Source organism: Podarcis liolepis, assembly GCF_965112155.1.
Source record: "Podarcis liolepis genome assembly, chromosome: 9".
Taxonomy (NCBI): domain Eukaryota; kingdom Metazoa; phylum Chordata; class Lepidosauria; order Squamata; family Lacertidae; genus Podarcis; species Podarcis liolepis.
Window position 1 is genome coordinate 1,218,956 of NC_139564.1, and position 25,898 is coordinate 1,244,853.

General features: G+C 50.0%; 1 protein-coding gene across 4 annotated transcripts in view; it reads left to right on the forward strand.

The window, feature by feature from the left end:
- Positions 1 to 25,898, forward strand: part of EXOC6B (exocyst complex component 6B) — a 225,633-nt gene that overhangs the window by 106,563 nt on the left and 93,172 nt on the right. For all 4 annotated transcript variants that reach the window (XR_014515540.1, XR_014515541.1, XM_083458677.1 and 1 more), the window contains exons 9-15: positions 17,241 to 17,324; positions 17,468 to 17,514; positions 19,985 to 20,105; positions 20,462 to 20,533; positions 21,212 to 21,309; positions 21,832 to 21,937; positions 23,638 to 23,747. Coding sequence is in view for 2 of the 4 variants with exons in the window: in XM_083458677.1 (XP_083314803.1) it covers positions 17,241 to 17,324; positions 17,468 to 17,514; positions 19,985 to 20,105; positions 20,462 to 20,533; positions 21,212 to 21,309; positions 21,832 to 21,937; positions 23,638 to 23,747 (638 nt within the window). In the remaining 2 variants the exon portion in view is untranslated. The remainder of the gene's footprint in view (positions 1 to 17,240; positions 17,325 to 17,467; positions 17,515 to 19,984; positions 20,106 to 20,461; positions 20,534 to 21,211; positions 21,310 to 21,831; positions 21,938 to 23,637; positions 23,748 to 25,898) is intronic.

Sequence of the window (25,898 nt, forward strand, 5' to 3'; positions counted from 1 at the left end):
CTTTAAGTTATTTTTGAGTCCTCTCTTTTTAATGCATGATCTCCCCAGCAAGCTCTCTGCAGCGTTACTATACTGCAAAAAGCCAACATCTTTGGTTATGGGCCCAGCTGCTGAGTGGATGACTGCATATTTTTGGACTCTGAGAAAGGTTTGAAAACTCCTTCTCCTGTTAGCGTAGTTTTTGTGGGTCTGGAAGAGTTCCAGAATGGTTGACCGGGTTCCTGAAGCTGAGAAGGCTCTGGTCTTCCCACAGCTGACAGATGAGAACTATAGTTTATGGTCTTTTCGGGTGGAGGCGCTTTTGACCTCTAGAGAAGTATGGACCTATGTAACTGATGACCCTCCTGACCCTGTAACTAATGCTTGGTCGAAAGGAGATGCAAAAGCCAGGGCGATAATTAATTTGGCAGTCAGCGACCAGCAAGTAGTCTATATAAGAAATAAGAAAACTGCCAAAGAAATGTGGGACAGTCTTGCAGCAGTGCATGTTAGAAAAGAGTCAGCGTCTGCATTGACGTTTTTCAAGCAGTTGTACCAGACGAAGTTGCAGCCTGGTGGTGATTTGGCAGCACACTTGAGACGTCTGGAGGCAATACGCGGCGAATTAATTCGAAGGGACATGGAGGTACCTGATATTCAGTATGTTTTTATCATCCTTTGTTCCCTTAATGAGGACTTTGATCGTATAGCTAGCCAGATATCTGCTGTTCCACCAGCACAATTAACTGTGGAAGGGGTAACAGCAAGATTAATGGGCGAGTTGGATAGAAGGGAGGCTTGTGCCATAAGCACTCCTGTTTCCAGAAAGAATGAGGAACGCCATATGAAAACCTGTGGTGATACAACTGCATTTAAAGCTGCAAAACGTTGTTGGTTCTGCAATAAGCAAGGACATTTTGCAAGGGACTGCAGATCCAAAAGAAAGCAAAGTACTCCCAAGCCTGTTTCTGTTCGTCAATCACGGTCGTCAGCCCAGCAGCTGGCATCGTATAGTAGAGACAGAAACGAGCCGCGAGCTTTTCACGCTCGGACTAAAGATCGTAAAAGAATTAAAGATGCCAAGTGGAAGTCTTTTGTTATCGACTCAGGAGCATCGCAGCACGTTTGCAATGATCGAAGCTTGTTTATTTCTTTCGAAGAGGAAATTGGTAATGTACATTTAGCCAATTCACAAGTCCTGCAGTCGCTTGGCAGGGGTACCGTTAAACTTGACTCTTTAAACATTACAATAGCGAACTGCATTTATTGCCCGTCAATGGACAATTTATTATCAGTAAGGTGCTTTGCTCATCAAGGGATAACTGTGCGTTTCTTAAAGTCTATGTGTGAGTTTTTCGAGGGGAACAAACGTCTATTGTATGCCCGGGAATCTGATGGTTTATATAGACTGTATTTTCGCACCTACTCACAATCGCATATAAATTGCAGAGCAGCACAGTCAAGCCAGGGGTTGAGGAATGTAAGGCCACATTCTGGGTGTATCCACGTGGCGCACAGAATTCTGGGACACCTGAATTTTGCTGACATAATTAAGACAAAGAATATTGTCAATGGCCTCAACTTAAAACCATGCAAATTCTTTATGCAGTGTCTATCCTGTTGCAAGAATAAGATTAAGGTTGCACGCAAGGGTAGGTGCTCAGATAGGAAAGTAACTGAGCCATTTGAGCGTGTACATTGTGATTTAGTTGGGCCACTCCCACCATCATTAGGAGGTTCAAAGTACTGGCTTACCCTGATAGACCAGTATAGTAGATATTGTTGGACTTATGCAATAGCTGAGAAGTCCCAAGCATTTGAGAAGTACAAGGTTTTTTGCAACTGGGTAAAAACGCACTTTAACAAACCAATTAAGAATCTGTTTTCTGACCGGGGCGGGGAATTTGTTTCTGAGGATTTTGAGAAATTCCTGGAAGTGCAGGGGACTACTCATGAGTTATCTTGCCCCCGAAGTCCCTGGCAAAATGGGCTTGTTGAAGTTGTGCAGCGTGACCTGCAGGCAGGGGTTAAAACTTATCTGCATGATGCTAATCTGCCCAAAGTCTTTTGGGCTGAAGCACTCAATGCCTTTTGTTATGTTAGAAATCGCAGTTATCATTCTGGTTTAGATGTCACCCCCTATGAGAAGTTGTTTAAAAAACGCCCTAATCTGAAATACCTACGTATTTGGGGTTCAGATGTAATTATGCATTATCCCGCTAAGCAGAAATTGGGTGAGCGTAGTGTCCAGGGAAAATTAATGGGCTACCAGCAGGGGGCGTACAGAATTTATATACCAGCAACTGGCAAATTTCATATTACCAGAAGCATGATACAAACTGTAAATTGGAATGGGGTTGCTGTTTTCCAAGATACTGATGGTATAAATGATACTGAGGAAGAAGAGGAAGCAGCAGCAGCAGCAGCAGGAGGAAATGGTGATTCTGAATTAATAGAAAAAGACAAAAAGCCTGTTGAATCTGATAATTTGTTTGATTTAAAGTCACAGGCACCTGAGGGGAGGTTAGATTCTCTTGAGTTTTCTGACCGTGAGCTTAGCCTACAGGCACCTCTTCAGTCTGACAATGATGATTTACAACCTGAAACTAGTGGTTCACTTAGTCCCATTAAGTCTGAGGAGTCTGACTCTCCTTCCGGACTGAGACGTTCAGATAGAAAGAGGCAGAAACCACAACGATTCGCAGATGAACATTTTAATACTGTGTATGCCAATAAGGCGGTTTTTGAGCCAAAAAGCTACAATGATGTTCAGAATTTACCTAAGCACCAAGCTGTAAATTGGTATAAAGCTATGAACTCTGAGATAGCTTCTTTAAAAGAGCATAACACTTGGTCTCTTGTACCACAAACCCCAGATATGAGACTTATTGATTCAAAATGGGTTTATAGAGTTAAAATGAATGACAAAAATGAAGTTGTAAGGTACAAGGCAAGACTAGTTGCTAGGGGCTTTCAACAAATTCCAGGCGAAGATTATGATTTGTGTTATTCACCAAGTGTAAAATATGAAACAGTTAAGCTTTTGTTAAAAGATGCATCACAATGTGGAAAAGCCCACTATGCAATGTTTCTCTGCTCTTAAGAGAGTGGTAATGTACCTTAAACATACCAAACATTATAGGTTGCAGTTTACATCAAGTATTGACAAAGGTTTTGAAATTTTCTGCGATGCATCTCATGCAGTAGAACAAAATAATTGTAGGGGTGTGTCTGGTATGGTGTTTTGTTATAACGGTTGTCCATTTGAATGGAAGTCCCAGACACAAACCATTATTTGTCTCTCCACAACAGAGAGTGAATTATGTGCATGCGTTCAGGCCACTCGTGATGTAGAATGGTATTTGCAAGTATTTGCAGACCTACAGATGCAAGTAACACTACCAGTAAAAGTTTACCTTGATTCCCAGCGTGGACTTGCTATCCTGTGTTCAGAGACCAATACGCAGCGCACCAGAGTCTTAAGATTACGTTTAGAATTTGTAAAGAAACTAATTGCTGATGAAATGGTTGTATTTAAATATGTTCCAGGTGACAATCAAATTGCGGACATTTTTATTAAAGCACTTCCAAAGGTTACACATGAAAAACATGTACAAAGTATGCTTTATGTTTTTGTTCCACAATGATGAACCGCAGGGGAAATGTTGAATGGTTTCTTTAAATGTAAAGGTTCATCATTGTTCCACTCCATGTGTATGTCTTTAAGGGGCCGGAGCAAGGGCCAGAGCAAGATAACGAGACCCAGCTTTACAGCTGTGAAACATAGCAGGTGCTGCTGAGTTGTATTTGATTAAGGTGTGTCAGCATTTGGGTAGAGTATATAAGGAGCAGCACCTAGCTCTCCCATTACCCTGGGGGATGGGTTGGTGGTTGGGTCATGTTTGTTTGTTAATATATTTAGTGTGAATGGAGTTTTTGTTTTTCTTATTAAAACCTTCTTTAAGTTATTTTTGAGTCCTCTCTTTTTAATGCATGATCTCCCCAGCAAGCTCTCTGCAGCGTTACTATACTGCAAAAAGCCAACACCTGCAATGCAGAATCTTTTCAACGAATGTGGGGTTCGAACCCACAACCTTGGGAGTCTCATCTTCTACTGGTTGAGCTATCTCTTGGGACCTTAGTTTAGAGAAAAGTCCCAAATGCTATAACCTTTCCTCATAGGGGAGGTTCTCCACCCCACTGACCATTTTTGTTCCCCTTTTCTGAACCTTTTCCAAGTCCTCGTGAAGAGATGGAGCCAGAACTATACACAGAATTCCAAATGCAGCCGCACCATAGATTTGCAGAGCATCATTACTGCTCTCACCATAGATTTGCAGAGCATCATTACTGCTCTCTCAGTGCCTAGTTCTCCAACTCCCCCATTCAAATTTTCATATTTTTTTCAATTCCATCCCAAGATGTCTTCTGATCCAGACCCTCCACAACTCTTATCCCCTCCACTCCTCACAATCAAGTCTAAAAACTGTTCTGCCACCTTTTGAATTTTAAGCGCCAACGGTCTGGTTCCGTCCTGGTTCAGGCGGAGCCCGTCCCTTATGCACAGGCCTTGCTTGCCCCAGAAACAAACCCAGACCCGTCCCCTCCCTTCCTGACGCCATCTACTTATCCATGCATTGAGACTCCACACCTGCCCCTGTCTGCCTGGCTCTGCACACAGACCCAGTGGCATTTCAGAGAAAGCTACCTTGGAGCACCCGACTTTCAGGATCCTACCCGGCAACCTCAGTCTGGCTTCCAGGAACTCTAGAGTACATTTCCCCATGTCCTTGGTACCAGTGTGCACCAGGACCACTGTCTTCTGCACAGCAGTATCTGCCAGGCTATCTAGGCAACGAGCGACACCCACAGTCTTCTTGCCAGGCAGCAAATTCACCCTGCAGCCTGTGTGCCCATCACACACCCAACTATCTTATCCGCCTTAAAAATCACCCACTGCCGGGACCCCTCCAAGTATCCTCTTCACGAGAGCATGTCTGCTTGTCCTCGGGGAAGGGGTCCCATCCGAGGGACTGCCCCCCTCTTCCTCAGAGTCATGCTTCTAGGAGAAGTAGCCATTGCCTTTTTGCCTCCTGTCATAAAGTCCCTGCTGTGTTATAGCAAACATGCTGATTATCGTCCGGCATTCCTGCCGGGAGGCAGACATGGCTGCGTCTGACACATTCTTCAAAGGCAAGTCTGACTCATCCAGCATAATTTAGGCCAAACAACCTCTCAAGAACCATTGAAACTTTTACGGCAAGACTGTAGAGTCGCTCCGGAGTTTTAAAGCCTCTTCTTGTGAGGAGGAGGGGGGGGGGTTGGAACTCGGGCTCAAGTCGGTTGCTGTTGTGCCCCATCCCCAAGCAGGAGCAATCAGGGAAATGACCAAAATTGTACAGGGGCTAAATGTTAACGTTCGTTATAGTCTTTCTGTCTAAGGGATGGGGGATCTGGGTGGATTCTCCTTCACCAAGTGGCACCTGAAGACCCTTCACTGGCCAGAGGGATCCCCCACCGCCGACACGGGATGCTGTGCCTGTTCAGGAATGACACTCATGGGCCATGGCTTTCCTCCCTGGGGTATTGTGCTTCGGTTAAGATTGTGGTGTGGTGCATTTTTCCTCCAGGGTCCTAACGTTGCTGCTCCTAGGGACTTTTCTGACTTTCTGCTCGTGGGCTCCTCTTTTAATCCTGTGAAAGGTAAAGGTAAAGGACCCCTGGATGGTTAAGGCCAGTCAAAGGTGACTATGGGGTTGCGGCTCTCACCTCGCTTTCAGGCTGAGGTAGCAGGCGTTTGTCCACAGACAGCTTTCTGGGTCATGTGACCAGCGGGACTAAACTGCTTCTGGGGCAACGGAACACCGTGATGGAAACCAGAGCGCATGGAAATGCCGTTTACCTTCCCGTCACAGCAGTACCTATTTATCTACTTGCACTGGCATGTTTTTGAACTGCTAGGTTGTCAGGAGCTGGGACAGAGCAATGGGAGCTAACTCTGCCACAGGGATTCAAACCGCCAACTTTCTGATCGGCAAGTCCAAGAGGCTCAGTGGTTTAGACCAGTGTTCCCCAACCTTGGGCCTCCAGCTGTTTTTGGACTACAGTTCCCATCATCCCTGACCACTGGTCTTGCTAGCTAGGGATTATGGGAGTTGTAGTCCAAAAACAGCTGGAGGCCCAAGGTTGGGGAACACTGGTTTAGACCACAGTAAGACTGTGTCACTCTTGCGGTTTGAGCAGGTGAAGGTGTGTCTCGCAGGTGCCAAAGTTCCTGAGCATCTCCGTTAATGTCCTGAAGCCTTAAGCCCTGGGCCAGAGGTGGAACTCTGAGCTGAATCCAAGTTCCTCTTCGTTCCTTCCATGTGATCTCAAAGTGCACAGTCTAGTAGCTTGCCCACCGTGGAATACAGGACCACAGAGGTTTTTCTGCATGTTTTTCTAGAGACCGACTAACGGGTACATCTCCCTGTTTGGGGGTGCTCCCTTGGGACACAGCCTCTAAAGAATGGATGTCAGGAATGCACAAATCTGCTTTCAGCCAAAAGGCAGAGAACCAAAGGGGTCCTTCCCCACGGCGTGTGTCGCACAGCAATTGAGCCTGGCCTGAGAATGACCTGGGAGGGCAGCTGTCCACTTCCCTTGACCTGTGGCTCATTCCTGAGCAGCTTTCGAGGCTGCGCTCTCAGAGTGTGCGGTCTCAGCGGCCAGGCAGGCACCAGAGAAAATGTTCACATCGGCTCCGGCCGGAAGGATCATAACGTAACAGTTCTAAGAAATGCAAATATTTGTCATTTACAATAGCGTTATCTAAGTGCTTAGCCTGCAGTTGAAAAGGCCCACTTTGAATAAATACTGCGATATTTATTATTTTTAGTGAACCCGACCTTCCTGTCACCTCACTTTTATGGCTGAGCAGCTTGTAAGTTCCCAAAGGATTATTTGAAAAAGAAAAAAACCCCTGCTTCTATCTGCCAGTCCTCCTTATCAGCAGGGTAGGAGTTCACGTATTGTAACACAAGGTCAGCGCTCGGTCATGGTCTTGGAGGCAGGGCCAGGCACCTGTAAATCCTTCTTCCTTCACCAGCGGAGGCAACGTACAATATCAAACAGGCATGGAGACTTTCCAGGAAGTGCTGAACTTTGGCAGGAAGGGCAGGCGGCGGCGGGGGGGGGGGGGGCAGAAGCAAACCAGGGTCAGGCTGTGGTGAACAGAGAGTGGACTCTCACATGACTGGGGACAGCAGACTCCAGCAAGGACTCTCGCTTTCTCTTCTGGTCGGTGCAGAATCTTTGCTCAGGATCTTCTCCGTCATTTTGTTATTTAGTCATGTCCGCCTCTTCGTGACCCCCTGGACCAGAGCACGCCAGGCACTCCTGTCTTCCGCTGCCTCCCGCAGTTTGGTCAAACTCATGCTGGTAGCTTCAAGAACACTGTCCAACCATCTCTGTCATCCCCTTCTCCTGTGCCCTCCATCTTTCCCAACATCAGGGTCTTTTCCAGGGAGTCTTCTCTTCTCATGAGGTGGCCAAAGTCTTGGAGCCTCAGCTTCAGGATCTGTCCTTCCAGTGAGCACTCAGGGTCATAGGGAATCAAATCAACTAATGTGCCTTATCAATACCTACAAGCTGAGTGAGCGGCAGGGTGCTGGGCACCCCCAGCCAAGAACTCACTCGCAGCAGCTTCCACGATGCTCCAGTTATACATGTGCACACAGGCTTCTAGCCTCCAGGCAGCTGTCCACAGCTCTACGCCCTGTGGGGCAGTTGCAGCTTATGGACCCTCATCTGATGGGGCACACATGCACAACCTGAGGCTCCACCTCTAGGAAAGCCATTTTTGCTCTTCAGGCCCCTCCTGGTTCTGGAAGATGGTGGGGTGGGGAATGGTGGAGGGTCTGTTGGGCCATCTCTCACCTGAGCAGTCTCTTCTTCCTCTGCTGCATCTTGCATGCCTGCCTCCATCTTGGACTGCCCTGACCCTTCCCCCTGCCCTGGCTCCTATCTCGCAGGTGGTACCAAACACCATAAATGGTTGCCCCCACCCCTGGATTGCTCCTCTGGCCCCCTGCCTCTACCACACACTTTTCAGGGGCCCGCCAGTCCGCAGCAGGCAAGTTTTGTCTCTCGTGAGCCTCAGAGCAGGGGGCTCCTTGGTCTGACCAAATGGGTGGCATGAGGATGCTTGTGTCGAAGACAGAGGACCAGACTTCCTCACGTTTTTGTAAGTCATGGGCTATGGATGGCTCCTAGCCAGGATGGCTCTGCTGTGCTGGAGGCAGAGATGCTTCTGAATCTCAGTTGCTGGAAAGCACAGGAGGGGAGAGTCCTGCTCTTGCTGGTTTCTCATTGAGGCATCTGCTGGGCCCCTCTGAGAACAGGATGCTGGACTAGACGGGCCACGGGCCTGACCCAATAGGCTATTCTTGTGTTCTTCAGTGGCAGTCTGTTGGTTTGGGTCAGACATGTAGGTACCATTTGGGGAATGGTAGTGTGGTGCATGTGGGGTATCCCTTGTGTGCAAGAGGGGTTAATGCCCCCCAGTATTGTAGGGGTACCATGGAACAGGAAGGCGGCAGCACTGCGTGATGATGCCAAAGGCACATGATGAAACTGCCCCACATGTACCCATGGGATTGATGGAGGGTGCCTTGCGTATGAAAGAGGGCAGCCAGTTCATGATCAGCATCTGTAACGCTCTTCCTTCCACCCTCCGTCTGTTCCTATGATAGACCTACTTGGAGGGTCTTACCAGGCATGCCTCTGCTCAAACATCCCCTCAAGACCCCTTCTCTGTCCGTCCGTCCGTCCGTCCATTCCTTTTGTGGGGGTCCAGCCTTTGCCCACCCCATTCCTTCCTGCATTTCTAAGGTTGGGCAGCTTCCAGCTTTGCAGTTCAGTGGTTCTATGGACATTGTGGCTGTTTACAGCTATGTCCCGGGACTGGCAAAACTAGAAAGCAGAGCTTCTTCTCCTTATGTTCTCCTCCTTCTCCGTCTCCATCTGTCTCTCTGTCTCTCTCCACCCCCCTCCTTCATCTCAGGCGCCCCATCAGCCTGCCCTGGCCTGTCTCTGAGCCTCCTGTCCTGACTTGGCTGACCTAGCGGTGCCTGGTGGAGTTAGATAGCTGTAAACACGGGGCTGAGATCATAGGGAACGGCCGAAGGGAGATGCTTTGTGCGCCGCATTGATAAGGGCACAGGAAAAGCCATTAGAATGAACAAGTGTCAGTGACCTGCGATAACCGCTTTGGGTTGGGGGCTCATGGAATCTGGGGAGCCGCTGCCGCCAGAGCTTTATTTCTCTCTCTTGCTCTCCCCCCCCCACTGCCCCCAGTTTGCCCCTGCCCTGTGGCTCACAAAACCCGGTGGCTTGGTTTTTCACAGGGGCGTGACATCGCTCCCATTGCAGACAGCGGCAATTCCTCCTTGCAGACTGGTTCACAAGCAGCCTGTGAGTCTCCCGAGACTGAACAGGGAGAGCAGGCAGAAGGGAAAAGGGAAAAGAGCTCCGTGGCTCCTGACGCTGCTGTCCAAACACCAGCAACCCCTTGGCACAGTCAGGGAAAGAGTTTGAAAATAATGATTGAGTTGACCTGAACAGGTTTCTCACCTGCCCTAGCGAGGCTCCCTGCCAGAGGCAGATTTAGGGCCGTTCAACTGGTTCCCCCACCCAGGGCGCAGGGGCAAAGGCAGCCTTCCAGCCTCCTTCCCATAGTCCACCTTTGGGAGGGAGGCTGGAGGGCTCCAGAGCCTTGCACCCCCTTCCCAAAGCCCAGGGCCTCTCTTCCCTGGCTTTGGGAAGGCACCACAAGGCCTGGAGTGTGTGTCAAATGTTGGCCTTGCATAGGGCACCCTGCTTCCAAGGCCCACTCCTGGTGGGATATTGGTGGGAGGAAGGGAGCAGAAGGAGCGAGTCCCAGGAGGTTAGAGAGGATGTTCTGGGTGAGGGACTGTCCAGAGAATGACTTGACGTTCTAATGAAGGCTTCTCCTCCTTTGCTTCAAATACAAAAGAAACAGGTGTAGGATTGGCCGGTCTGGGCGGGGCAAGAGGGAGAAGGAACCAGTGAGAAGGGCTGTACAGTGGTACCTCGCAAGACGAATGCCTCGCAAGACGGAAAACCTGCTAGACGAAAGGGTTTTCCATTTTTGAGCTGCTTCGCAAGACGATTTTCCCTATGGGCTTGCTTTGCAAGACGAAAACGTCTTGCAAGTGTTCCGACTTTTTTTCGCCCCCCCCCTTTTCTAAGCCGCTAATAGCCTTTTATCCGCTAATCCGCTAAGCCTTTAATAGCCGCTAAGCCTTTAATAGCCGCTAAACCGCTAATAGCTCTAATCCGCTAAGCCGCTAATAGGGTTGCTTCGCAAGACGAAAAAACCGCTAGACGAAGATACTCGCAGAATGGATTAATTTCGTCTTGCGAGGCACCACTGTAGCTCATTGGGAGAGCACATGCATCATATGGAGAAGGACTTGGGCTCAGTCCCTGACAGCATCTCCCAAGATGGGCTGCAAAGAGCCCCACCTGAGACCCTGGGGAGCAACTGCCCCTCAGCCTGGACAGCCAGGAGTTGGATGGGTCAATGCTCTGACTTGAGAAAAGACGAGTTCATGTGGGTTCACCAGAACCGATCCCAAGGCCTCTTCCTCTCAGTTATTTCACTGGTTCTCAGCCATTTCTGTGTCCTGTGCTTCCTCCTTCCTTGGGGTTCATTTCTTGCCTGTATCTGCGCTTTGGGGGCTGCGCATTGCTGTTCTTCTGCAACCAGCTTTCCTGGGTCTCAGTGATTTGGACTGTTGCTGGTGGTTTTATCTGTGGATTGCCATTCTTCCTCCAGAATGCACCCGTGTCTCTTTAAATACAGAGAAATGATTGGTATTCAGCACTCGTTTTCAAGGCTGTTCACAAGGCAGAGGGTGAGCAATGCTTGGGGCCTGCTTCTGGCTCTTGTGCCCTCTTCCGGGGCCCTTGATTTTGGATGTGCACATCCAGCTAACAGTGGACACATTGCATTTCCGTGTGCAGTTGTGCTGTCTGGATAGACAGCAGTTATATCTCGGCAATGGGGAGAGAAGAGTCAGTGGTGATTTCAGGTGTGGGGAACCCCTGGCCCTCCAGATGTCACTGAAGCACAACTCCCAGAACCCCTGGCTCTTGGCCATGCTTGCTGGGGCTGGCGGGAGTTGTAGTTCGACAACATCTGGAGGGGCCCCATCTGGCACAGAGCTTTCAGTGATTGTGCTTCTTACAGCCAACTCAAAGCAACTGAAAAATTCCTGACACTTTTGACTGCAGTCCCTCTCCTGATCTGATATGGGCCAGATATTAGACGCATTTCGCAGCGTGCTCAGCAAAGTGCATTTGGCCGGGGTCTGGCCTTCCAGGAATCTGAATAGCTGCAGCCCATTGGCCTGATTCATGTGAGACTCATCCCTCCGTGTTGTGGCTGGGATGGAGCTTGGCTGCTTTGGCCACTGGCTTTGCCAAGCGCTTTGGAGAGAAGCCGCCACAGAGGTGAGGTCACTTGCCTGAAGATGTGCAAGAGTGGGGAAGATAAGGCCCAGTGCCCACTGGGGAACCCCTGTCATTTTAGTTGCATGGCTTCTGAGACACACATGTTGCCCACTCCTGCCTGTGGATTTCCTTCCTTCTGTGTGACAAAAACCTAATTGAGCTGGGCAAATCCCTTTTCTGGATCCTGACTTTGCAAATTAGGGCACCATTCAGCACGTAGCCCCTTCTGCTTCAACCACTGAAGCAGGCGCTGGGGAGCGGGACCAGTTGCAGATTCCCTTGTAATGCCTAGAATTAATGGATTGTGTGTTGTGAAGACTAAGTTGCTGTTCGTATCTCCAGAGAAGATGAGCAGAGGAAAGGCCATGCGGCAATGATGCCCACTGACTTTTGAATCTGCAGGCAGCAGCATGAGAAGGAGAGGAGTGGATTTGGGCTGGGGGCCACCCTCTGTGCCTTGACTGGTGGACATTCAATGAAGTTGCATGTTGGAAGATGGAGCAAAGACAAAGCAAAGCCCTTCACACGGTGCAGAGTAAACTACGGAAGTTCCTCCCCAAAGAAACAGTGATGGCCACCAACCAGGATGGCTTGAAAAGAGGTTTAGACAAATTCATGGAGGGGAGCGTCAGCCATGGCCACTAGCAAAGTGGGGCTACGCTGTGCCTTCACAATTGGGAGGCGGCGGTGCTTCTGAATCCCCGGAGGGGAGAGTTGCTCTTGCACTCGGGTCCTACTTGTGGGTGTCCCATTGGAGGCATCTGGTTGGCCGCTGTCAGAACAGGATGCCAGAGCCAGTGGGCCACTGAGCATCTTTTGTCTTTTTGTGCTCTCATCTGTGGCAGGAGGAGAGACCTTCCGGGCCCTGCTCCAGCTGCTGTCCTTTGAGGACGAGAATGTGCTTGGCTTGAAGGCTCTGGGGGCTTTGGGTCTCCCAGGGCACTTGAATTGGCATCTGTTCCTACTCATTTCATTGGAGGAGCGTTAATGCAGAAGGAAAGGGCAGACAGGGCTGGCACCCCGCCTATCATCGGAAGAAAGGCCCCTCTTAAGAACAGCTTTCAAAATGTTGCCTTCTTATGAATTCAGTTGTCCTGGGTAGCTTTGTGAAGGAAGATTAACCTTCCCGCCCGCCATTTCCCTGCAGTGATTTGTAATTGAAGTGGGCACACAGCGGGTGTGTGGGGTGTGTTTCTGTGGGACTCTCCTGATTTCTGTGACTTGGGGCGAAACAAATGACCTCCAGGAGTCAGGAAAACGCACCTCCTGCGTTAGCTCTTGGGCTTTGAGCCTTGGAGTTTGGGCTGCACAGGAAAAGGACAGCCTGCTTGCCATGTGAAATTGGAGTTGTCCTGCACATCGTTTGTATGTCATAATTATCTCTTAAATCATAAAATGTGTTCCTTGGGTCGCCAGAGATTCTGGCAAGAGAACAAAAGTTCCCAGACTTCTCTCCTCCTCCCCCTTCCAGCGCATGTAATACCCTTGACTTAAATACCAGATTCATCTCGTCCGGGGGAAGATGATGTGGATACGAGGAAATGAATGTTCAGTAAACAGCCGACGTGGGGTCTAACCTCCTTGCAAACTCTGTGCATACAAATCAGGATGAAGGCTCAATAAAAAGGTCACCTGGAAATGACCTTAAAGCTCAGAAAATAGACTTTTATTGCAGTGTCTAACACGCATTGCAACTAGTTGTCTTCAGAAGCGAGGAAATCTCCCACTGCCTTCTGCCAGGGCCCAGGAGCAACAGTTCACAGAGCCTGTGCTTTCTGTGCAGAGTGCATGTCTGCAATGCCTTCAGCTCCTCGCTTGTGCACTCCAGATCAGTGCCAAGGTGTGTGTTTACGAAGAGTGTGTGTGAAATGTGTGTTGTTGTTTTTCAAAAAAACCTTTTTAAAATGTGCAAATAATCCTCATATATGTTAGAAAATTTTATCATATTGGGTTGTAGAAGGCACTCTTTCTGTGTGTGGGCATGTACCTTTCCCCATGGCTCCTCCATGGTCTTATGTGGCCTGCCTGTTTAAAATCCTGCCTCAAAGTTTGTGGAAAGTGGTGATCAGTTCAAGCCACACTAGCAGAACTAGCAGTGCTTTGGAAGGAGTCAGCCACGCAAGGGCTGACCATCAAGGAGGGCTTTAAATTCATTTTATACATTAGGGAGGAGGGCGGGCATCTGTGAACAGGGGCTAGACCCATTGCGAATGGTGTTTGGCTGCTTTGAAAGCCCAGGCCCCTTCAGCCTCCTCTATGCTGGCTGCTGTCAAGCCCTCCGAGGAGAAGCTCCCCTGGGTCAGTCCTGGGGCTTGCCAAGAGAAACCTAGGCTGCTCTAAGGGGCTTCTCCGCTAGCAGAATGAGCAGTGGAGAAGGCTCTTTGTCACAGAGGGGCAGAGAGGCCCAGACTGCTGGCCTCAAGCAGGGAGGGGCCTCTATACCAGGACTTAGAATCATAGAATTGTAGAGTTTGGAGAGACTACCAGGGGTCATCTAGTCTAATCCCCGGCCAATGCAGGACTCTCAGCTTGGTTTTTTGGAGGCCAAGGGAGGTGTTTAAGGAAGCCCAAGGGCACAACTGCACAGTGGAGACCCAGAGATGCTGGCCAGAGCAGCCATCTTGAGCTCCTTACTCCCTCTGTCCAGGCCAACAATGTGTAGCAGTCCCATGAACTCACCCAAGGCCTGTGGGGCTGGGTCATCTGCTCAAAAGTGGGGCCTTGAAAAAGGGAGCTTGGAGGGCCAAGTGGGTTGAGGACTCTGGAGGGAGGGGCTGTCCTAGTGGGAAATGTGTGGGGAGGAGACCAGGGAGCAGGCAAAGTGGGAGAGGAACAGCAGCAGTCCAAAGGGGAGTGCAGAAGGGCACTTGAGTGTGACTGCTTTGCTTTCTTACGTAAGAATATAAGAAGAGGCTGCTGGATCAGGCCATTGACCCTCACAGTCCACCATCCTGTCCTCACAGGATGCCCCAATAGGAAATCTGCAAGCAGGATCCAGGCACAAGAGCCCTCTCCCCTCCTGCGGTTTCCAGGAACTGGAATTCAGAAGCATCGTTGTCTCCATCTCAGGAGGGCAGAACAGAACCACTGGGGCCAGTAAACCCATCGCTAGCCCTCTCCTCCACGAATTAGCCCAATCCTCTTCAAAGCCACCCCTGTTGGTGACCATGACTGCTCCTGTGGCAGGGGGTTCCATAGCTTATCCACGTGCTGTGCAAAGAAGGACATCAGAAAGAACTTTCTGATGCTAAGAGCTGCTTGACAGGCTCCCTCAGGAGGTGGTCCTGGAGGTTTTTAAGCAGAGGTTTCATGGCCACCTGGCCAGGATGCTTTAGTTGAGATTCCTTCATTACTGTGGGTTAGAATAGATGACCCCTGGGGTCCCTTCCAACTCTACAATTCTATGATTCAGTGACTTCCTTTCTTCCCATGGCACTGATGTTCACCACAGTCTCCCCTCCGTATCCATTTCCCTTCCAGCCATGGCATCAGGCGGTGCAGGGGACCCTTCTGCCCGGTACTGATGCCAGGATGGTGGCCGTTCCAGGATGTGGCCAGTAGGGGGCATCTCTTGACCACCCTTTTAGCCTTCCAGCTCTGGCCCTTGCGCAAGGGTAGGGCCAGCCTCTGCCCCGCTGTGCAAATGAGCCAGATGGCGAAGTGTGATATCCCGCTGACTCTCATTAGTGAGCCGTATGAAAAGGGCTCCCCTCTTCACATGCAAGCATATTAAAGCAGCCCTTAGAGTTTCCCCCTATATAAAACTGTCTTCACTTCCCCTGGCCAGGCAGTTAAAAGGGGAACTCCAGCTGCAGCCAGACAGGGGAAATGAAAGGCTTTAAGGAACTTTCTCGCTGCTCTCTTACCCACAGAGAGGGAGGGAGAGGGAGGTTTAAATGGAAAATAGGCCTTTAGTTCCTCGGAGTCGGGTTGATTAGGAAAACATGGAGCTGCTGTTCCCAGTGGATGAGGCAGGAAAATCCCCCCATCTCCCACCCCACCCCAGGCTGCCTTTCTGGTGGCTGCAGGGCTGGGCAGAGCGGGGTCTGCAGGGAAGGGCTTCCAGGTTTGGGTGCTGCCTTCATGGCGGAAGATACAGGGCAGAGCCCAGTGCCTGAACTTCCTTTTGCAGCAAGGGAGTCCGAGGGACTGAATCGCCATGTCTGTATGGCATCCGTCCAAATCGCCATGTCTGTATGGCATCCATCCAGCAGTTCCCAAGGAAAAAAGTGAAATTGCAGATCTTCTTACAAAAACATGTAACTTGTCCCTCAAATCAGCCTTCATGTCTGAGGACTGGAATGTAGCCAATGTAATGACAGTTTTAAAAAGGGATCCAGGGGGGATCTTGGAAATTGAAGGCCACTTAACTTAACATCCGTCTTGGGAAAACTGGTGGAAAGTATTGCTGAAGATAAAATAACCAAGCATATAGAAGAAGAAGCCTTGCTGAAGCAGAGCCAGCATGGCTTCTGCAAAGGCAAGACCTGTCTCATGAATCTTTTGAGTTCTTCAAGAGTGTCAGCATGCATACGGATAGAGGCGAGCCACTTAACCTAGTGCACTTGGACTTTCAAAAAGCTTTTGACAAAGTACCTCTTCAAAGAATCCAAAGTTTGATAGTCAAGGGATAAGAGGAGAGGTCCTTTTGTGGATTAGGAATTAGTTAAATTGCAGGAGACATCACCTTGCCAACAAAGGTCTGTATAGTTAAAGCTATGGTTTTCCCAGTAGTGATGTATGGAAGTGAAAGCTGGACTATCAAGAAGGCTGATCACCGAAGAATTGATGCTTTTGAATTCTGGTGCTGGAGGAGACTCTTGAGAGTCCCATGGACTGCAAGAAGATCCAACCTCTCCATTCTGAAGGAAATCAGCCCTGAGTGCTCCCTGGAAGGACAGATCCTGAGGCTCCAAGACTTTGGCCACCTCATGAGAAGAGAAGACTCCCTGGAAAAGACCCTGATGTTGGGAAAGATGGAGGGCACAAGGAGAAGGAGACGACAGAGGACGAGATGGTTGGACAGTGTTCTCGAAGCTACCAGCATGAGTTTGACCAAACTGCAGGAGGCAGTGGAACACAGGAGGGCCTGGCGTGCTCTGGTCCAGGGGGTCACGAAGAGTTGGACACGACTAAACGACTCAACAACAACAAAAGTTGCAGGAAACAGAGAGTTGGAATAAATTGAAAGGGACAATTCTCAGAATGGAGAGCTGTAGAAAGCAGAGTCCACCAAAGAGGAGTATTGGGACTTGTGGTTTTTTTAACTTGTTCATAAACGATCTAGAGTTAGGGATGAGCAGTGAGGTGGCAAAGTGGTAAAATGGCAAATACAGCTCAATATAAGCAAGTGTAAAGTGGTGCATGTCAGGGCAAAGGAATATGAATTTCACATATACACTCATGGGGGCAGACTTGGTGGTAACTGACCAGGAATGAGATCTTGGAAGTCCATTTCCCTGGACCGCCTGCTGCAACCAGGCTTGGGCATGGTCAGCCTTGGATATACTCTTATGCTTCTATTAAGCGTTTGATGAGATTCTTGCATTGCAGAGGGTTGGACTAGATGACCCTCAGAGTCCCTTCCATCTCCAGGATTCAAGAGACTCAGGAGCTCAGATCTCTACTTGGCCATGTTCAAAACAGATTTGTCTCGGTTCTTCACCTTTGGGGAGCAGCTGCTTTCTCTGGGCAGGAGGTGGTGGCGTTCAGGACTGGAGCTTGACCAGGTCTCTTCTTCTCAGGGCGCCCGAGATTCCTTTGAGAGCTACTACCGGAAGCAGAGGAGAAAGCAGGCCCGGCTGGTGCTGCAGCCCCCCTCCAACATGGTAGGTGGGGCTCCCTTGAATAGGTTTCAGGGTCAGAGCTGGGCTGGGGATGAGGGTTTCTCCACCAAACCTCTGGATATCTGAGGTTGCTCCCTTCTCTTTTCAGCACGTTTTAATCTTGATCCATTTCTCTCCCCCTCCAGCACGAGACGTTGGGCGGCTACCGGAAATACTTCAACCAGATTGTAGGGTAGGTATTGTTCTTTCTCTTCATCTGCTTAGATGCTGCAAATACCCCTCCTTTTAAAAAGTCCTACATGGAGGGGGTTGAAGCAAGAGAACCACGTGCTTCCTAAATGAGTCTGAATGTCCCAATTCTTGCATGGTGCATGTGAGGACAGAGAGATCTTGCCCATTTTGCAGGCTGGAGAATAGAGGGATTTTGTGCACAGTGAATTGGGTCTTCAGCTGCCATGGGAAGCGGGCCTGGGGAACCTCTTTTTTGGGGGGGGGGGTTTCAAGAAGAAGCCTGTCAGGGAGTCCTGGGGTTCAAGATGCCTCCTGCATAGAATCATAGAATCATAGAGTTAGAAGAGACCACAAGGGCCATCGAGTCCAACCCCCTGCCAAGCAGGAAACACCATCAGAGCACTCCTGACATATGGTTGTCAAGCCTCTGCTTAAAGACCTCCAAAGAAGGAGACTCCACCACACTCCTTGGCAGCAAATTCCACTGTCCAACAGCTCTTACTGTCAGGAAGTTCTTCCTAATGTTTAGGTGGAATCTTCTTTCTTGTAGTTTGGATCCATTGCTCCGTGTCCGCTTCTCTGGAGCAGCAGAAAACAACTTTTCTCCCTCCTCTATGTGACATCCTTTTATATATTTGAACATGGCTATCATATCACCCCTTAACCTCCTCTTCTCCAGGCTAAACATGCCCAGCTCCCTTAGCCGTTCCTCATAAGGCATCGTTTCCAGGCCTTTGACCATTTTGGTTGCCCTCCTCTGGACACGTTCCAGTTTGTCAGTGTCCTTCTTGAATTGTGGTGCCCAGAACTGGACACAGTACTCCAGGTGAGGTCTGACCAGAGCAGAATACAGTGGCACTATTACTTCCCTTGATCTAGATGCTATACTCCTATTGATGCAGCCCAGAATTGCATTGGCTTTTTTAGCTGCCGCGTCACACTGTTGGCTCATGTCAAGTTTGTGGTCAACCAAGACTCCTAGATCCTTTTCACATGTACTGCTCTCAAGCCAGGTGTCACCACTTCCCACATCCTGAATGATGAGGGCACAGAGGTTTTCCCGGCTCTTGGGATGTTTCTGCTGCCGTGCTGAGCCAGTGCTCCTCCAGGAGCAGAGGCAAAGGATTTCTCGGCCCAGCTGTGGAGCAGAATGGAGCTGAGGTTTAACAGAAGCCACAGCATCAGGAGAGGCATAGTTCTCAAACGCCAGAGAAGTGTGCATTCACCAGACTTTCCCAGCTCATTGGTGGAAATAGGCCTGCAGAGCAAATAATTATGGGAGATGTGAGCAAAGGAGCCGAGTGTGTGACTCGAGGGACACACACACACACACACACACACACACTTGAGTCTGAAGCCCAGTTGCAAGTGCAATGCTAAGTAAAGGTACATATTTAGTGGAGGTTGCCTGGTCCTAAGAACATAAGGCGAGCCCTGCAGCTGGATCATGCCATCTAGCCCAGCATCCTGTTTTCACTGTGGTCAAGCAGATATTTCTTCTCCTCCTTCTCCTTCTCCTTCTCCTTCTCCTTCTCCTTCCTCTCCTTCCTCTTCTTTTTCTTCTTCTTTGGCGATCCCTCATAGCCGAGTAATATTGTCTTCCATAAACACGGTTTTAACAATGAGTCCGTAAGTGACTGTGGAGGCCAATTCTGGATCCACACGTCCTTCCACAGTGGGGACATTGGTTTCCGGGTGGGAGTTGATCATGGTGTGGATTTGCCAAGCATGCCTTCCTCTTAGCACGTTTCTCCCTTTCGTCCTGAGTTCGAGTGTCTTCAAAGCCCAGGACACCTTTGGTAAAGGCTGTTCTCCAACTGTAGCGCTCGCAAGCAAGTGTTTCTCAATTGTTAGTGTTTATACTACATTTTTAAAGATTTGCCTTGAGAGAGTCTTTAAACCTCTTTTGTTGTCCACCAACATTACACTTTCCATTTTTAAGTTCAGAATAGAGTAGGTGCTTTGGAAGACGATAATCAGGCATCCGCACAACATGACCAGTCAAAGAAGCTGATGTTGAAGAATCCTTGCTTCAACACTGGGGATCTTTGCTTCAGGCAGATTCCCTAATGGGACCTGGGTGCAGAAGCACTCTCCCCCTGGTGATTCCCATCGACTGGTTTCCAGAGAAATCCCACCTCCAAGACAGCATCACGGCTTGCAGCCAATAGTAGCCTTATTCTCTGCGAATTATTTTGAACCCCCTTTAAGCTTTCCAGCTCTGTCTGTGGCTTCCCAAATGAGGCTTTTCCCTGCCTTGGAGCGAGTGGAGGAGACCCATGAATTCCCCATGATGACCCAACCTAGAGCTCTGGACCAGGGCTGCTGATGGGGCTTCCCCACGACTTGCAGGCTTGCCAGATGGATTTGCAGGAGCTCACCCAGCTTGCGGATTCTGTCGAATTCCATGCGGACTCAAGGACACCTGAGCTCGGCTCCTGACAGCCTCCCCTTCTTTTCCCTTCTGGCAGCTTCTTCGTCATTGAGGACCACGTCCTGCACACAAGCCAGGGCTTGGTGGACAGAGTCTACATCGATGAGCTCTGGGAGATGGCGCTGTCAAAGACGATCGCCGCTCTCCGGACGCATTCCGTGAGTATCAGTCCTTTGGTCTGAAGTGGTTGTAGGTGGGCAGGCAGCCTTGGTCCGTGGAAAACACCATTGCAGAAGTTGGGTGGGTGGGGGTCTCTGGATTCGCTTCCAGTGGTACCCTCTCTGCAACGAAAGCCCTTCACTGTATTCCTCATTGTTAAAGGCAGGGCCTCGGTTACTATTGTTTTTCCTAGCATCTGAAGTCTATGGGGGGGGGGGAGGCGAAGTTAAAAGAGAATGTTTCTTGTTTCTTTTTCACACACCCTCCCGGTGTGCTCCCTGTTCTGACCCTTCTGGGAGAAAGGTGGGGTGGAACAGTAGCATGTCAATAAATAACCCTTTCCCCTCTCTTACAGTCCTACTGCTCTGACCCCAACCTGATTTTGGACTTGAAGAATCTCATTGTGCTTTTCGCTGATACGCTCCAGGTGTGTAGCTCCTCTTTGTTGCTCCCGCTGCCCCATAGGTCTGCCAGCTTTCTGTCATGTGCCCAGGACCTCCTCAGCCAGCCTTCTGAGCCTGGGCCCCTTCTCTCTGCCCCCCAACCCTTGCCTTGCTCAAAGGGGGCTGCCCTACGATTTGCTGCTTGACCCCCTGAATCTGTACAGCACTGGGCCTTACCTGACTCTCCCCATTGCTTGAGTGGCTGTAGCTTGTTGCCAAGGTTCCCTTGAGAGGTTTTCCTGCTCCTGCGTGACTTGCCTCTTCCCTTCATGTTCTGAAATTCCATCCACAGTTTTCTGGAATGGGTTTCTTAGCTGTGATCCCTGCATTGCAGGGGATTCGACTCGATGACCTTTGGGGTCTCTTCCAGCTTTACAATTCAAGGATTCTGTGGGGAGGGGCTGCCCAAAATGTTCTCTGCTGCAATTTCTTGTGCTCCACCCTAGAAGTGCAGCTTCCCCGGGGCCCTGCTCAAAGCCCCAAGAGTCCCCCAGGAGCCAAAGGGCAGAGCACCAAAGCAGCTTTCCACGTGACCCTCCAGGATGTGAAATGTGAACGTGCTGCGTTGCCCTTCTCTCTCCCTGGACTTTCCACTCTGTGTAATGTGTGAAGTGGCCCTTTGTGCCTTCCGTGTGCTCGAATGTTTGTGTGTCTCTGCCCAGGGATACGGCTTCCCCGTCAACCACCTCTTTGACTTGCTGCTGGAAATCCGGGATCAGTACAGTGAGACTCTGCTGAAGAAGTGGGCAGGAGCCTTCAGGTGAGGCTAATTTCAGAAGCCCTCGGGGGCTGGTCTCAAGCGTTTGGGGGCAGAGACCTCGGAGATGCCGGCTGCCTCCTTTTCTCTTCCCCTGGCCGGATGCTTCTGTACCTTGGGGTGGGCGCCTGGGTTACACCTTCTGCAGGGCTGGGTCTCACTTGACTCCAGAAAACACCCCAGGGAGGTTTTTGTGGGCTGGGGGAGGCTGCCTGCTCAAGGGGCTGCTGTGATTTGGCCCGATGGTGGCACCTGCTCCCTCTCTGCCTTCCACACGCTTGACTGTATGTTCTGCAGGAGAAGCAGGACGGTGCCCACCTGCCCCCAGTAGCATTCCTGGGTCCTCAGTGGAGCCTGGCGATGTTCTGTCTCCAGCGTCAGAGTCATGCTACTGCTTCATTTCATTTCATTTCTTGCAAATGCTCCTGTGGTGGCTTCCTGGGAGGCCAAGGCCTTCCTCCTCCTACCTGAAGCAGAGTGAGGTCCATCTTTCTCACTGTCCTCCTTTATTGTCGCATTTCACAGAAACATTTTGGATTCGGATAACTACAGTCCCATCCCGGTGGCCAATGAAGAGCAGTATCAGAAAATGGTCGGGCAGTTTCCCTTCCATGATCCGGAGCTGGAAAAGGTAAGTGGGGGGCAGGTAGGTGGGGTCTGGGGTCTGGTGGGGTTTTTATGTTGTTGTTGATTTTTTGTATCTTTATTTTGGAGCTAATGATTTATGTGGAAATTGTCCACTTTGGTTGTGTACTTCTGATGTTTGGCTTATTGTTTATGACTGCTTTAGTTATGGGACGCGGGTGGCACTGTGGGTTAAACCACAGAGCCTAGGACTTGCCGATCAGAAGGTCAGCGGTTCAAATCCCCGCAATGGAGTGAGCTCCCGTTGCTCGGTCCCTGCTCCTGCCAACCTAGCCGTTCAAAAGCACGTCAAAATGCAAGTAGGTAAATAGGTACCGCTCCGGCGGGAAGGTGAAAGGTGTTTCCGTGTGCTGCTCTGGTTCACCAGAAGCAGCTTAGTCATGCTGGCCACATGACCCGGAAGCTGGACGCCGGCTCCCTTGGCCAATAAAGCGAGATGAGCACCGCAACCCCAGAGTCGGTCACAACTGGACCTAATGGTCAGGGGTCCCTTTACCTTTACTTTAGTTATGCGTGTAGTTACATAATTTTTGTAGCTTTTGATCTGCCTTGAACATGGTTTTGATGTCGGAAAGATTTCTTGATTGAGGTGGTGTGTCACAACTTCCCTTTGCTCCCCCTTAAAGACTTTTCAAGAAAAACCTGGGCAGGCATCTATCCTTTAAACTGAGAATGTTCTGCCTCAGGAAGGAGGGCAAGCTCCTTAGCTCAGAAGAACCTCTCCATACAGAGACAAGAGGGAAGGGGCCTTGGGTGAAGACTAGAAAACTCTCCAACTTGGTCAGACTTTAGAGAAATAAACTTTTCCCCTGGCAAACATGAGCAGGTTGGTGCAGAGGAGTCTTCACCAACCAGATGCTTTCGACTGCGACTTCCATAAGCTTGAGCTGGCCTGGTAGGGCATAAGGCCATAAGAATGGCCTGCTGGATCAGGCCAAAGGCCCATGTAGTCCAACATCCTGTTCTTGCAGTGGCCAACCTGGTGCCCGTGTGAAACCTGCAAGCAGGACATGAGCCCAGGAGCAACTCTCCCCTTCTGTGGTTTCCAGCAGCTGGTTTTTGGAAGCATTCCCTGCCTCCTGCTGTGGAGTTGAGAGCAGAGCCATCCTGACTAGTAGCCCATCGATGGCCTTATCGTCCATGAATTTGTCCAGTCCTCTTTTAAAGCCAGCCAACTTGATGACCATTGCAAAACAGCTGGATAGCACCAGGTTGTCCAAGGCTGGTGGTGTAGAGATAGTCAGAGGAACGTCGCTGAGGACCTGGGCATTGGTTCCTGATGGCCATAGCTTTAAGGCTAGAACCAAACTGACTTCAAAGAATTCTGTGCCCGGTGCCACCCACGTTGGTTGAGGTGCCAGTGGGGAGCTTGCCGGCATGTCTCCTTCAGCCTCCCTTTGCTTGTTCCTACGGGAGGCCTGTGCTGCTGAACAAAACATGTTTGGCCTGCTTGCCAGCTGCCCCAAAGCAACGTTGTGTGGGATTGATTCTAGGACTAGAAGGCCCAGTGAAAGAGAAGCCAGGCTGCTCTGCGTGGGGAAAGACTTTGTCCAAGAAGGACTCCTGAAAGGGGAGACGGGGGAGCAAAGGGGCTAAGGTCTTATCTGTGGAAATAATAATAATAATAATAATTAATAATAATGGCACGCCTTGGGGGTTCTCTCACTCTCCTCTCCCTTTTTTCAGCAACCGTTCCCCAAGAAATTCCCCTTTTCCGAGTTTGTGCCTAGAGTTTACAGCCAGATCAAGGAATTTATCTATGCTTGTCTGAAGTTCTCTGAAGACCTTCATCTAAGGTATGACAACCAGATGCTACTGACTCCTCTTGACTTGATAAAAACCAGTGCCTTTTCCCAGGGCATTTTGGGGCATTAAAGCAATTCTCCTTGGGCACTCCCCCTTCCTCTCACCAGGTGGTGACAGTGGGCGTTGTCTGTTGAGCCACATAAAAAACGCTGCCATATAATAGGATCTGCCAATAATATTAATTATCATCAATGTATGTGTAATTTAGATGCAGAAGACAGGTACCCGTAAAAGTACCCTTCCCCACCCAGGCATCCTTCAGGTGGGTTGGACTGTATGGTTCCCATCAGCCCCATCCAGAAAGGTGTATGATGGTGAAACAGGTGGGAGTTGCAGGCCAAAACATCTGGAGGGACCAGGTTGTGGAAGGCTGTCTTAGCCAACGGTTGGTTGCATCAGCTTTCAAGGGAGAAGCTTCAACCCTGAACAAAACTCGGTGGCCCTTCCCTGTCCATATCAGAAGAAGAGCAGCTTCTGCAAACATAAGCCAACTTTTTATTTTTATTAAAAATGAACACTTGTAGAATGCATTGCTTCCTCTGGCCACCAAATCTAGAATTTGAGGGGGGGGGGTTGACCTTTGGGACAGGGTACAAAGAGCCAAGATTGCAGTGGTGTTTATCGCAGACGGATGCCTCGAGGTATCTTCAGGATTGCTTCTCTGATTCCTTCTGGCTGAGTGTGGCTCTTCTACTCCTGTCACCCCTGGAGTCCCATCTTTTGAAAAACAGTGTGTGTTGCACCACGTGTGCCCATGCATTGAGGGCAAATGCTTGCAGAAAATGTCCACCTTGGCTTGGATAGAGGGTGGAGTTCTCTCCCAAGGGACATTCCTGGGAGTCCAGGGCTTTCCCTTCTGCGATTCCCTTGAGCAGGACCAGCAGAGGCCGCTCCTCTTGCCTGGAGGCCACCTTGGACCTTCATTAGAAATAAGTGCTTTTATTGTTATTATGTCCAGCCTTGGCTTAGCAGGGCACTTTTTTCCAGCAGGAGCAACAAGGGAGCTGAGAAAAAAAGGCTGCTGCTGCTGCTACTGCTACTGCTACTGTTGACTCTTCCCTTCAGCTTGACAGCTTGTATTAGTTTTTATTAGGACGTTTGCCTGCAAAGGCGGCCGCGGTTTTTTCTTTCTGCCTTTCTCCTCTCCCCTGTCATTTATGGTGCGCCCCGGAGTGATTGGGGTCAGGCTGTCCATCACAGCCGCCACGAAGGTCATGGCTGCCGCGGCAGGAACTCGGGGGCCGCCAGCCGTCACTGTCACAGATGTCTTTCTTTCGGCACACTCAATAGCTCCCCACCTCCCTGCCCCGCAAAGAGCAGACCCTGCAGCAAAGAACGCGGAGTGTGATTTTTGTTAATTAGGATTCCAAGCAACAAATGCCTTCCCTTGGGGAGTAGTGGGGGGGGGAGGAGGACAAGGAATGTGTACAAGGAGTTGGGGGGGGGGTAGCAGAGGAGGAGGGGGCAGCACTCCTTGCCTCAAACTAGGAGGGTTTAGAGTTGCTCCCTGGTTTGTCTGTCGTGATGCCCTTGAGATAAGACCCTGTAAGGGGCCTGCTGGCTCAGGCCCATGCTCGACCTAGCCCAGTGCCCTGTTCTCACAGAGGTCAAACAGATGCCCCAGTGAGAAACCCACAAGCAGGATCTGGGCACCAGAGCCCTCTTCCCTCCTGCCCTTTCCAGCAACTGCAGGGCAGAAGCATCGCAGAGGTAGTAGCCACAGATTGCCCTCTCCCCCTCCATGATTGTGTCTAATCCCCATTTAAGACCATCCAGGTTGGGGCCATCCCTGCCAGGGAGTCCCATAGGTTGACCGGGCACTGCACGAAGAAGGGCTTTGATCTGTCCTGAATCTCCCAGCCTTCAGTTTCATCGGAGGCTCATCGATACAATAATACGATAATCTTTATTGTCGTCGTCCCATACAGAACAACGAAATTGAAAAAAATCTACACCAGACTTTCAAAAACCCACAATCCTGCTATCCCAGCCTGGTTAGCCCTGAAAAACTCTGATACCCCATAATTGCATACAATATACTCACATAAAGACTACATACACTGCGTTTACATCCTTTCCTTCCTACGCTCTTTCCTTATATTGACGGACTCCTTGTCACTCTGCTCTCACAAAAAAACCCC